The 13,255-nt window shown below is 63.5% G+C and overlaps 1 protein-coding gene across 16 annotated transcripts in view; it reads left to right on the forward strand.

Annotated features, from left to right (window-relative positions):
* MCF2L (MCF.2 cell line derived transforming sequence like) overlaps positions 1-13,255 on the forward strand; it is a 103,187-nt gene that overhangs the window by 75,491 nt on the left and 14,441 nt on the right. For all 16 annotated transcript variants that reach the window (XM_072976568.1, XM_072976572.1, XM_072976575.1 and 13 more), the window contains 11 exons: positions 2,270-2,389; positions 4,301-4,417; positions 4,829-4,978; positions 5,776-5,900; positions 6,286-6,400; positions 9,384-9,503; positions 9,704-9,895; positions 10,312-10,503; positions 10,949-11,108; positions 11,773-11,846; positions 12,025-12,101. In XM_072976568.1, the coding sequence (XP_072832669.1) occupies positions 2,270-2,389; positions 4,301-4,417; positions 4,829-4,978; positions 5,776-5,900; positions 6,286-6,400; positions 9,384-9,503; positions 9,704-9,895; positions 10,312-10,503; positions 10,949-11,108; positions 11,773-11,846; positions 12,025-12,101 (1,442 nt within the window). The remainder of the gene's footprint in view (positions 1-2,269; positions 2,390-4,300; positions 4,418-4,828; positions 4,979-5,775; positions 5,901-6,285; positions 6,401-9,383; positions 9,504-9,703; positions 9,896-10,311; positions 10,504-10,948; positions 11,109-11,772; positions 11,847-12,024; positions 12,102-13,255) is intronic.

Below are 13,255 nucleotides of genomic sequence, written 5' to 3' on the forward strand. Positions count from 1 at the left end.
TAAAATTAAGTTTTATTTTGGAGCTTCTTCCAGGTTTTAGTGTTGATGGCTGACTCCAGCCAGGAGCGAATTTGACCTGCGGCGTCACGTGGGTCACGGAAGCCATCTCTCAGCTGGGATCTTACAGTTACTCTGTAACGTAAAGACCCAAACAGAGGGGGCGGGAGAGAGCATCTTCTCCAGGGCGAGGTCCCCCAGGGACGGGTGGGCGAGCCCCCCACCACGTGTTTTCCTGCCGCCTGCTTTGAGTCGATCTCAGTGAAGTCGCAGGAGAGGACAAGTGTCACCTTCTCAGTTCAGACCAGTCCTTACTGCCGTGAGGTGTGAATCAGGGCGACAACACTGCACTGAGAGTTAGGCAAGTGTGGCTCGGTGTCGCCTGCAGGAGACCCTGAAGGAGGTTTTCCTGAAATAGCGGCGGCCAGTCTCAGGCCTGGTGGTGGTGGACTGCACGGCCTTCTTGCTCACAGGAACCTGGAGCCCACCCTCTCGGGCACCTGCCTTCCCCCTCCTCTTCTCTGTCCACAGCACTCGTGGTTCACTCGTGGTTCACTCGTGGGATGAAGACCCCACAGAGGGGACTGAGGTCGGGATAGGGGCAAGGACCCGCACAGGCCCTGGTGAGAGTGGCTCGAGCTCAGAACGGGCGGCCCCAGCATGAGGGCAGGAGGGAGACGCCGCAGGGGGAGTGGTGGGAACAGGCCACGAGGCCCAGCCTGAAGACGCACATCCCATTTGGAGACAGCAACCGCCCCGAGACAGTGGGAGGGCGAGGCCCGGGGCTGTGCGGCCGTGGCCACACCATGCCTGGCTCCAGGGTGGAAGGCGAGAGTCCTCAGAAGGAGGACCTGCCGTGACCAGACTTGGAAGGCCTCCCTGACCCATGGACGTGCCAGGCCGGTGGCTGGGTGTGGGAGCCGCGTCAGGGTGGCGCTGGGATCAAGGGCCTCCACCGGCTGGGTCTGGGCTCCGGGTGTGCTTGCAGCGTTGGTGGGGGGCGTCTCTGGGAGTTCCGAGCAAGAGGCTGCCGCAACCTGGCTGACGTCCCCAGGGGGTTACGGCACTTCCGTGGAGAACGGACTCGGCAGGAGAGGAGGGGGTTCTGGATGGACTCCAGAGGGAGGGCAGACCCGGCCTGGGGCCGGCCGGGTAGGAGGGGAGAGCCCAGGCCCTGGATGCGGGCTCCTGTGTGTGCCGCCTGCCCCGCGGGGGGCCGGCCAGTGCTGGCCGACGGGCCGCGTCCAGACCCGGCCCAGCTCCTGCGGCCTCTGTCTCTGTGTTTCTGCCCGCGCGACGGACTGGCTCTCAGCTGAGGCCGCATCCAGCCCCAGACCCGGGGTCGCCATGCACCTGGCCCAGCCTCTCCCTGGCTGGCTCCTGAGCCCTCAGGCACGTGCGGTGAGGAAGGCACCCTGTTCCCACTGACAGACGGGGAGGCCGCGGCACAGAGCTTCCCTGGTCCTGGCTGCGGGAGACGCCGCGGGGGGGCGGCGGGCACAGGCTGCAGAAGCAGAGCTCTGTGAGCACGCGGATCTGCCCACATAACCGCGTCTCGGGGGCTGTGGGGCGGGCGAGCTGTGTTCCCTGTGTTCTGGGCAGCACGTGTGTGCACACGTGGCCGTGTTTCCATCTGACAAGTGTCTTAGCTTCCTGGGCTGCCCAAGCAAACACCGAAGGCCGGTAGGCTGCTCTCTCACAGCCAGGGTCAGGGTCCGAGATCCAGGTGTGGCAGGCGGGCGCTCCGAGGTCCTGCGGGAGGGTCTGTCTCGTGCTGTCCCAGTGTCAGCGGCTCCTGGAGACCCCTGGCGTGCTGCGGTGTTACCTGGGTCGGCCTCCGTCCTCACACGGCACCCCGTGTGCTTCTGTGTCCACACGTCCCCTTGTATCCATAAGGATGCAGTCACCTCGTCTTAGCTCGGTCACCCCTGTGAAGACCCTGAAGACATTCCAAGGCCCTGGGGTTTGCTTCAGCGTAAGAATTTGGGGAGACGCCGTTCCACCGTAACAGCTTTTGACTTTTAAGTTGAAAAGCAGCGTAACACAGTTGTACCAGAGTGTGACTTTTCCCCTTTTCCTCAGGGCGTGGCGATGCTCTGACAGAGTCCACGGTCTCTCTCCGCTTTGACCTTAGTGTGACGTTGGCATGTAGGAACGTCAGACCAGGGGGCTGAGTGCTCCCCGTGGGGCGCGTGGTCGGCTGTGGGGGTGGGGACCCGGGCCCGCGGCCACGCTGCCCATGGACGGAGCCGCAGCCCCTGCTTTCCCGCAGGCGTCCTTCCCGGCTAACCTGCAGCTCGTCCTTGTCCTGCGCCCAACGGGATTTTTCCAGAGGACACTCTCTGACCTCGCCTTCAGGTTCAACAGAGATGACTTTAAGATGAAGGTACCGGTAAGTGCCCTCTGCCCACCTCCTGTGAGGAGTGGCCTGGCTTTCCCCGGGGATGGGGGCGCCAGGCTCATGGGTGTGAGTGACCCCCAGACCGCAGAGGGGCCCCTGCCTCACCTCCCTACTCCGGCCAGCACGGGGCACCCCGGCATCTGCCAATCTTCCTGTAAAAGGCAGAGCCTGCATAGAGTCCCTTAAGAACTGTGTCCCCACGAAGCCTGTGTCCCGGGGAGGGCAACCTGCATCACGCCAGGTCTCAGCAGTGAGGAGGGGGCTCCCCGGCAATGCGGTCATTGAACAGAGGACAGGGACACAGGGGCCCACACCCAGCGCCTTGAAACCTCTCCAGCAAGACCACCGGACTCCTCCTGGGAGTATGAGCATCCCGGGGGTGGGTCGCCATCCGCGAGGTTGTCCCTTGTTCTCGGGGCACAGATGGAGGCGCTCTGCCCGGCTGGGGGCCAGGTGTGCAGGCCCTGCTCAGCAGCCCTAACCCTTGGGCTCCAGGTTTGGCAGGGGATGGGTGCCCCTACCATTTGTGTAGCATCAAACAGCCTTGGTTTCTGACAGTCCCTCTCCTGGGTGATGTCCTAGGGGTGGAGGATGCCGGCTGGAGGCTGGTGGTCCGACCCTGAGACCGCGGACGCTGTGGGGGGTCTGTGCTCCCTGGTGGGACATCCCCCCGCCCTCCCTGCGTGGAGCCACCTCCTGGCAGCACTGTTTCCGGGCCCCTGTCAGATAGGGACATTGGTCCACATTTGGCAAGAGACCCTGGCTAACCAATGGACCTTCGTCAGAAGAAACAAGAAAACTGGGCTGGGGTCTCTGTCCTCAGTGTGCGGTCAGCCTGTACTCGGCACCAGGGCCGAAGCCGCGAGTCCTCAAACATAGCAGCACAGAATTCAGCGCTGGCCCCTTGGTGCACTGGCCGGTTCTAGATAACCCCTCATAGTCACAGAGGGCATCGTCTCAGAGAGGCTGGCGCCGTGTGCCGACCTCGGTGCTGAGCGGAAGATGTCAGGAGAAACGGCGGGTCTGGGCCTTTTCTGTCATGGTTCAGGAGACACGGAGCAGCGGGACCCATGCAGGAAGTACCCCAGAGCCCCGGGTTGGGGACCAGCCCACCTCTGGTCCTGCCGGCCGTGGGGCAGGGCGAGCCGGGTGAACAACCTCCCTGGACGGCATGGAGAGAACAGCCGTCTCTGCCGAGAACTGGCATCCAGCCTCGGCGCCGGCCGCACAGCAGGGGCCCCTGCACGGCTTGGGCTGGTGCCCTCCGCGGGGGGCTGGCCTGTGCTGGGGGGACCTTGCAGCACCGCCTCTCCTCCAGCCGCCCCCACGCGGTGACAGTCAGGGTTGACTCCCCTCCGATGTCCCCTGGGCCCCCAGCCAGCACAGTGTTTAATAAAACACAAGGTGGTGTCGAGTAGCCCAGGGCTGTGCCTCCAGGACCTCCGTGGCGGCGCCTGACAGCTTGCAAAGCAAAGGCTGTGCTTTATCCGAGGCTTGTGGATAGAATGACCTCACCAGGGCAAAAGCAAGATAGGAAACAACCCTTGTTCCTGGGCACCTGTTCTCCACAAGGCCTGCTGTGCCACGGTGGGTCCTCCACTGCCTCCGCCTCCAAGCAGCCTCCCAGGTGTCAGCGGGAACACGGACAGCCCGGTGGCTTTGGTGTCTGCACGGTCCACTGCCCGCGGGCCCCTGGCCCATCAGATGCTTGGTGTCGGCGGCCCAGGGTTTGCTTGCCCCAGATGCTGTCGTCTGGTGAGACCAGTCCTCACACGCCCGTCCACGGACAGGAAGGCACGGGGGCTCTTGGCCCGTCTGACACTGTGGAGCTGGGCAGCGCCGTCTGCCCCTCATCCGCGTCTGTGCGGCAGTCTGCTTATGGGCGGCTTTGCTCTCCCTCAGGTCATAATGCTGAGCTCAGTACCTGAATTACACGGTTACATCGACAAGTCCCAGCTGACGGAGGACTTGGGCGGGACGCTGGATTACTGCCACTCCAGATGGCTGTGTCACCGCACAGTGAGTCCCCCGGTTCTCAGTAACCCTGATCAACCCGACAGAGTTGCTTTTGCCTTAGGACGCTGCCTGTTCCCACGAACCCGTGTTTTCTCCCCAAGAACGAGCAGATGGTCTCAGTGGACCTAAGTCATCTGAAGGAATCACATGAGTCATGAGTCGGGAGTCGCTTTCTCTGGGCTCAGAGACAGATGAAAGCGAAGCCCAGCGGGGTTCACGGCACTCACGCCTCTCAGGAGGCCAGAGAGCCCTGGCGGTGGGAACCTCTGTCTGTGAAGGAGCCGTGAGGCTGCGACGCGGGGGCCGGGCCCGCTGCTGTGGACCGGCCGCTTGGGCCCATGCTCCTGAGGGCGGTGGGGCTGCAGAGGGCGCGGTGCTCACGCGGCTTTGTGACGGTGCCCTCCTCCCCCCGAGGCCATTGAGAGCTTCGCCCTCACAGTTAAGCAGACGGCACAGACGCTGCAGGTGTTTGGGACTGAGCTGGCTGAGACGGAGCTGCCCAACGACGTCCAGTCCACGAGCTCCGTGCTCTTCGCTCACACAGAAAAGAGGGACCGAGCGAAGGTGCGCATGGCCCCCAGGTCCTCGCCCGTGCGCGGGATGGTGGGGGCACAGAGCCGAGGGGCTCCCAGCATGAGTTCTGGGTCTCCTGAGTTGGGTGCCGTCTGCAGTGAGAGCTGACCCGCCTTCAAAGCAGCGCAGCGGGCGCTGCGAGCTCAGCCCTCCCCACATGGGTCCTGTGCGTCTGGATGAGCCCGCTCCCCGCTCTCCTGCTGCAGGTCTCTCCTCTCGGTGTTTCTACTGCGGATCTGGGCAGAGGAGACAGGATGTCCCTCCCTGCCCTCCCCCACCCTGTGTCCCCAGGGACCAGTAGGCGGGGACGGCTGAGCGTCACTGCCCACATCTCCCCTTCCGATGAACGTGTCCCTGGGGTGTGCTCCCGAGTCTGGCCCGGCCTGCGTGCTTTGGGCTCTGAGTCAATGGAGGCCACAACCCTGGGGGCTGCCCCCGCCCCACCAGGAGAGCTTCAAGCTCCCTTTTGACCCTGGCAGCGGGATGGGCCACCAGAGCAGGCACGTGGAGGTCTGGTTTCCAGTCACTGTCTCCTGTCCCACTGCCCGGGAGACCAGTAACCCTAGCTCTGCCCCACTGCAGTGGGAGGAGCGCCTTCCTGCGCCAGCCTCCTCCCCAGCGCTCAGGCAGCATCAGCAGAGCGTCTGGGAAGATGTGCTGAGGCCGGCCGTGTGCCCACTTACCGCAGCCCTCGAGGGGTGTGCCCCACAGAGCCCGCGCTGTCTCTGACCTGGACAGAGTCCTGGGGCCCCGGGGCCTGGGTCCCAGGTGCCGTGCTCTTCCTGCAGGAGGACATGAGGCTGGCACTGGACGAGGGGCAGAGCGTCCTGGAGAGCCTCAGGGAGCCTCTGGCCAAGAGCCCAGAGCAGAGCCTGAACCAGGACCAGCTGGACAGTCAGACCACCGTGCAGAGGTGGGTGCCTGGGGCCTGGGAGCATGTGGCGCTGTGGCCGGAGTGACCGTGGGCCGTGTCCGCGGCACGAGTGGGGCCACTCTGCTTCCGTCCCCCCGTGAACTGAAGTTGTCGATAATGAGCCCAAATCCTTACCACCTCAGCCTTTTAACGTATTGACAAACTCGCTGAGCAGGCGGCTCTGAGAGACTGAGTGTGCCCCCGTGTGGCGAGGGCAGGGGCCCCGGGGGGGACAGACCACCATCACTCCAGCCCTCGGACACACCCCCTCCCACCTGGAGGGAAGGCTCGGTGCAGAGTGCACGGTGGGTGCGGGCAGGGGTGGTTCTCCACGGCCCCTGCGGCCGCTCCCTCCCGTGGCCCAGCCACCTGTCCTCTCTCCCAGGCTCCTGGCCCAGCTGAATGAAACCGAGGCCGCCTTTGATGAGTTTTGGGCAAAACATCAGCAGAAACTCGAGCAGTGTCTGCAGCTCCGGCATTTTGAGCAGGATTTCCGGGAGGTGAGTGGCCCAGAGCTGGGGGAGCCTGCAGGTGGGCCCCTGAGGGGTCCCGGGAAGACCTCGGGGCTGGGTACCCAGGTGGCTGCGCTCAGTGAGCCCCGCGGAGCTGCAGGGCGGGTGGAAATGTGTGACTGGCGAGCGCCCCGCTACAGACGAAGGCTGCGTTCCCACGTTGTCAGGCGCGCCCCTGGCCTGGTCTGTGAACTGGTCAGGAGGCGCCGTGCTGCTCCTGTGGTCGTTTGCGCGTTCTCTTCTCCCACAAGGGGGCCTGGCGCGGGGCCTGGGCATAGACAGTGAGAGGTACGCCCACCTCGCGGGCAGCGCGACAGGACAGAGCAAACACCTCGTTAAACAGCCAGTTTGCGGCCGGTCACTCATTTGTTCACACGAAGACGTGCACTGAGACCTCCCCGTGGTCGCGCCCTGGTGCAAGGGACCGCAGCACCTTTCCCCTCCTGAAACGTCTGGTCAAGACGGGGGAGCCAGGAACACCCAGGAGCAGAGAACCCCCCACCCCTCCACCCGCCGGCCCCCCCCACCGGTGGTGACAGACTCTAGGCCGCGGAGCCACCCGGTGGGTGGGGCAGCGAGCAGCCCTGGGGGACCACCCTCCAGCCTGTCCTCAGCGGAGAGGCCTGACTTCTTTGGGAAAACGTTCCCTGAGGATTGAAAGGCCGGGGCACGTGCTCCAGCTGGGACAGCAAGGTGACCGGTCCCATGGGCCCCGAGCAGAGCGGGAACCTGGCCGGTGTGAGCAGCTCGCCGCGGACCCGTGGAGGGTCGTTGGTCTCCGTTTCTGTGGGACCGAGGAAGGCGCTCCAGACAGCCAGGCTCTTCACTTAGAGACAATCGTGGGCTCACGTGCAGTTACGAGGAGTGATCCAGAGACCACTGTCCCTTCACCCAGTTCCCCCAATGGCAGCATCTTCCCAAACTAGCTCAGTGTCACTGTGCGGGACCGACACCAACACAGCCAGCGCAGGACCCCCGTCCCCACCCTTTATAGACACCTGCCTCCCCCCACCCGACCCCGTCCGCGTCCTGAGCCCTGCCGACCACTAGTCCGCTCTCCATTCCCACAGCGTTGCTTCGAGAATGTTCTCTCAATGGAATCACACAGCACGTAACCTGGTGGGTTAGCTCGTCACTCGGCAGGCCTGCCGGGAGATGCAGCCAGGTAGTTACGTGGACCGTAGTTCGTCCTGGTTATTGCTGGGTAGTTACTGGTCCACGGCGTAGACAACCTTGTGGTTGCCCGCTCACCTGCTGAAGGTCGTCTGGGCTGTTTCCGCGTTTTTGCTGTTACAGATGAAGCTGTCGTAAACCTGCGTCTCTGGGTTTTGTGTGAACGTATTCTCCTTTCTCTGAGCTAAGTGCCCAGGCAGGAGCCCCACTCCTGGGCTTAGCTCTTTAAGAAACGGCAGGCTGTTTCCAGGTGGCTGTACCGCTCCACGTCCCTGCCAGCGCAGTGATGCAGCTGCCCCGCGGCCTCACGGCGCTTGGTGTGGTTCACCCCTCACTGTGCGCACATTTCCGAGGGCTGCGTGTTGCCGCCTCCCCGTGGTTCGAGCCTGCGTCTTCCTGACGGTGTCGGCGTTGATGCCCCCGCGGCTTAGTCCTCATCACACATCCTTTCCCAGAACATCTCTGTTCCTGCCCCGGTTCTGACCCGGTGGCTTTGGTTTCGTTTTGGCATTTTGAGAGTTCTTCCTGTGCTGTACATACTGTCCTTTGTCAGATTTGTGGTTTGAGAACGTTTCCTTCTGGGCTGTCACCTTCTTTACCCTCCTCACGGGGTTTTTCACAAAGCAGGGTTTTTAATCTTGATAAAGTCCAAGTGATCAGTTTTTCCTTTTCGGATCATACTCGTGGTGTCAATCCTAAATTCCAGATCCCAGATATATTCCCCTAAGGTTTTTTTTCTTAGACGTGTATAATCTTATACTCGTGCTCATGATCCATTTCAAGTTAATTTTTGTATGAAGTATGAGAATTTGGTCCATTTTGTTTTAATTTCTAGGTGTTGAGTTCCTCCAGCATCACTTGTTGAAAGACAGCCTTTCCTCCATCAGGGCTCCTTCCCCCTTTGGTCGAAAATCAGTTGGACGCCCTGTCCGGGTCCGGGTCAGGGTCCGGGTCGGAATCCTGTCCATCTATACCCCACAGTCTCCATTCCTGCAGGTGTGGCCTCCCCTTCCCTCCCACTCATTCTTCACGGTGGTTTTAGCCATTCTGGTTCCTTTGTCTGTCCATATAAATTTAAAATAATCTTGTCTGCGCCTTCGGGAGACCCTGCGGGGCGTTGTCAGGGATCGTGGGGAGCCGGTGCGCCCTCGGGGGAGAGTCGGCGCCGTGACTGTGCTGGTCTCCGCGCCTCGAGCGCACGCGGCTCCCCACGTGTCAGGGTTCCTTTCTCCAGCGTGTGTGGTTCTCACCAGTTCAGTACATTTTGTTTGACTTCTACACGTGTGTTTCCTTTTTTAAAGAATTGTGGGTGGTGTTGAAGCCTTAGTTTCGGCGTCCGCGTGTCTGTTGCCATACAACCGAGGCTCGCGCACTCGCCTTGTCTCCTGAAACTTTGCTGAACTCACTCAGTCTTGGAGTCATTTTGTAAAGCTTTGGGGGTTCTCCATGGACACGATCTGGCCACGTACAGACAGGAACGGCGTGATTCCTTCCTTTTCAATCTGTGTTTCTTTTTGTTTATGTTTTTAATCTTCCTGCCGTATTGCACCGGACAGCGCCTCCACCACTTGAATGCGGTGGTGAGACTGGGGAGGCGTCCCTCAGCAGCACCACACCTGTGAGGTCGGCAGCAGGCTCTCCTGGATGCTCTGTTGAAAGGAGGACATTTCCCTCTTGTTGCCCTCCTGAGAGGAGGTCCGGGTCCCCTCCGCCCTGCACCCCGTGTCCACAGCGTCTCCCTCCTCTCCTTCAGCTGTGGCTCTTCTGAGCTTCTGCTCTCTCGCCCCTGCTGTCTCAGGTCAAGGCCGCCTTGGACGCGTTGGCCCAGAAGATAGCCACCTTCACTGACGTGGGCAACAGCCTGGCACACGCGGAGCACCTCCTGAAGGACCTGGCCAGCTTCGAGGAGAAGTCCAGCGTAAGGGCCCGGCGTGGCGGGCTGCCTGGCAGCACTGCGCCCACTGTCTCCAGAAGCCCCGGGCCCTGAGCCACGTGGGCAGGTGGAGGGACGGCCACCTGGCCCCCCCACAGACCCCTGGCCCCCCCACTCCCCACCACGCCCACCCCCAGCAGGCAGCAGTGAGCGCCAGGTGAGCTGCGTGTCTGACACTGCCGCAGGTGGCCGTGGGGCGAGCCCGTGCCCTGTCCCTGGAGGGCGAGCAGCTCATCAGCCACAAGCATTATGCCGTGGACTCTATCCGCCCCAAGTGCCACGAGCTCGGGCACCTGTGCGACCAGTTTGCGGCAGACGTCGGGCGGAGGAGGGCGCTGCTGAGCCAGTCGCTGGAGCTGCACGGCCTCCTGGAGGCGGTAGGCCCCCCCCAGCCCCGCCCCACACCCCGGTCCCGTTGGGCCCCTCCCACCATGGCTGGACCTCAGGCACTGGTTGGAAGACGGCCCACGGCCTCCTGTGTGCCTTTCTTGAGGCCCAGACGGTCCTGTCGTGACATAAGTGGCCATTTCTGAAACTCACTGGCCACAGCTGACTGCGTCTATAAAAGGCCCGGAGACTGACCGTCCAGCCAGTTCACTGCTCTTTGCCCGCAGTGTGGATGGGCCCAGTCCTGGGCGGTTTGCTTGGTTTTGGGCCATGCGTCCCCCAGGGGAGCCCTCAGGACGTAGTGGCGGGACTTAGGCCACACGGCCACGCAGAGGGTCGCACGCAGCATCCGCGGGCCGTGCCCGAGGCGCCAGGGCAGCCCTCATGCGCCCTTCTTTCCCTCCAGTCCATGAGGTGGTGTGATGAGGGCATCTACCTGCTGGCCTCACAGCCAGTGGACAAGTGCCAGTCCCAGGACGGCGCCGAGGCGGCTCTCCAGGAGATCGAGAAGTTTCTGGAGACTGGAGCAGAAAACAAGATCCGGGAACTCAGTAGACTCTACCAGGACTATGAGCCCATCCTCACCCCGGAGCTAAGGGTAGGGAACCCGTCCTCACCCCCCACCTGAGGGTGGGGAGCCCAACCTGTCGCCTGCGCTCACCTGCCTGACCACAAGTTTCTCCGATGGTGTCCCAGAGTGGGGGTTAATTATTCCAAGGGGACACTGGCATTTGAGAGGGGTGTGGCTTGGAGGGCGTCTGGCCTAGCATTCTCCCACCCTCCCTCCGGCCTCCGAGTGTTCACCCCCTCGAGGGCCTGTGCTTGGTGACACTGGCCGCCCCCCAGTGCACTACCCCTCCCGCGGCCCCTCAGTGGACTCTGCTCAGCCCAGGGACCCTCATGCCTGGGGGGGGCCCACCCACAGAGGGCAGGGCAGGGGCGAGGCACAGCCCCGCATCTCAGCATTCACAGCTGCGGCCGAGTCTGCGCACAGCCTCTTTTGGACGCCGCGCCCACTAGCCAGTCCGTCACACTGTCCCCAGGAGCACGTGCAGAAAGTTTTCCAGAAGCAGGAGAGCATGGAGGAGATGTTCCACCGGAGACAGGCGAGCCTGAAGAAGCTGGCGGCCAAGCAGACGCGGCCCGTGCAGCCGGTGGCCCCGCGGCCCGAGGCGCTCACGAAATCTCCCTGCCCCTCCCCAGGTACCTGCTGTCGCCCCCTTAGCCCCAGGGAACGCCATCCTATGTCCAGACCACTTTGGAGATGAAGTTTTATCGGCAACCGGCCTGCCTGTTCATTCCCCCGGGTCCAAGCTGCTCCTCGCTGGTGCCGCAGAGTGGCTAGGCCAGGACCACCACCACTGTTGAGGGCCTCTCCTAGGCTGGTCCCCACCCTCCAGGCCCACGGTCGGTCCCCAGGCACAGCCCTCCTCGAAGGCCGAGCTGAACCCACGGCCTTTCCCAGAGGCCCGTCCTGTCACCTCCTGTCCCCAGACACACTGCCCAGTGGCCAGGAAGCACCTGCCCTTTTCTTCAGCTGTGGCCAGTGTTGGCTGGGCTGGGGAGGGCCCCTGAGCCCAGTGTGCGGGGCCCAAGGGGACATTACTCTGAGGCCCATCTGGGGTGTCTGGGCACTGAGCCTCCCCTACAGGCCAGGAGCTGCAGCCCTGCTGGGAAGCAGACTCCCGCCGGCCCAGGCGCCTCCTGAGGCCCTGGCCCCGTCTCCCCAGTTTCCTCCCTTGTCATCCTGCTGGCTGCGCACCGCTTTTCTCCCAAAAGTTAAAAAATGTGCTGATCCTCCAGGGTGCACCCCGCCTCCCGGCGGGAAGATGCAGTCACACCCCTCCTCCACTTGTCTCCAAACCAGGCATCCGGAGAGGCTCTGAGAACCACAGCTCCGACGGCAGCGCAACCCGGAGGGGGCCCTACCGCAGGGCCAAGGTGAGGGCCGCTGACGCCACCGCACAGTCGCCCACCGCCCCCCAGCTGCGCCTTCCCTCCACGTCCTGCCTGCGGGGCCTCGGGTCAGCCCCAGACTGGACAGGAGCTTGGGGCCTTGGGAGGGGGCGCTGGGCGGCTCCTTCTGCTGTTTGAAAGCTGCGTGCTCTTGTCTCCCCAGAGCGAGATGAGCGAGGGCCGGCCGGGCCGGGGCAGCTCCACCGGGGACGAGGAGGAGAGCCTGGCCATCCTGCGGAGGTGGGTGGGCAGCGTCCCCTCTGGGCAGCCTGGTCAGGACACCAGTGTGGCCCAACCAGATCTCAGCTTTTGGGAAGGGTCTGAAAGTCAGGGAGCCAAAGCAGGCGGAATCCGCCAGCCTCACCCCAGGGCCGCGAAGCAGAAGCAAAGCCGGTGGCATGCCGTGTCCACACCCGCGACCCCGAGAGAGGTTTTCCTCTGAAAGGCTGCGTTCGCCCCTGGCTTTCAGGTGGCGCTGGGGGATTGTTGTCTCTCCCCAAGTCTGGGGGGAGACTGGGGTGACAGCTCCCCGCCACCACCCCCAGGCCACAGCAGAGGCCCGGCCACAGACACGCCCCCTCCAGCCTGTCTCCTCGGTGCGGGCCCCTCCCTCTGCCCGTGAGCCTCCCCCCCAGCTCCACCTGCCAGAAGTCACTTCTCTCTCTTGATCCCGGCCCCTTGGCTCTTCCCCTGCCCCACCCGCGGAGGCTCTGCCTCACACCTACTCAGGCGTCCCACCCACTCCCTACCCCCTGCAAATGCCGGGAGAGCGTCTGTCCCCGCATAGAAGAACTGCGAGGTGTAAACTCAGGACCTGACAGGAAGGCGCTCCCCACGTCCTTCCCAGGACCAGCGGTCACTCCCGGGTCACTCCCTTCCAGCTGACCTGGACCATGCGCTGTGCCACAACGGCAGCCTGCATCCCCTGTGCCCTCCTGTGCCACAGGGTACTCGGAGCACCCCACACTGCCTGGCCCTCTGTGGGGACCCCGAGCCCACAGTGCCCGGCCCTCCGTAGGGACCTCTCCCTGAGTCCACACTGCCCGGTCCTCTGCAGGGACCCCGAGCCCACACTGCCCGGCCCTCCGCGGGGACCTCTCCCTGAGCCCATGCTCCCTCCCGCTCTCCCGAGCCCCTGCCTCCCACTGCCCTGTGTGGAGCACGGGCACTGCTGATGTTGTCCCATGTGTCTGAGACCCGGCTGTGCTCTGAGGCCCCAGCACAGGCACACCCTTGGCTCTGTTTTCTGTGTGTGAAAACGGGAAGCTTGGTCAGGGGAGGTTGGAAGGTGATCCTCAGCCGTAAAACCTGTGCCCTCTGGGAGCCCAGACGTGACAGCAGAGCAGTCCCCGAGCTATCACTGCAGACGCACCATGTGCAGGAGGTGGTGCCAC

Source organism: Vicugna pacos, chromosome 14, assembly GCF_048564905.1.
Source record: "Vicugna pacos chromosome 14, VicPac4, whole genome shotgun sequence".
NCBI classification, from domain to species: domain Eukaryota; kingdom Metazoa; phylum Chordata; class Mammalia; order Artiodactyla; family Camelidae; genus Vicugna; species Vicugna pacos.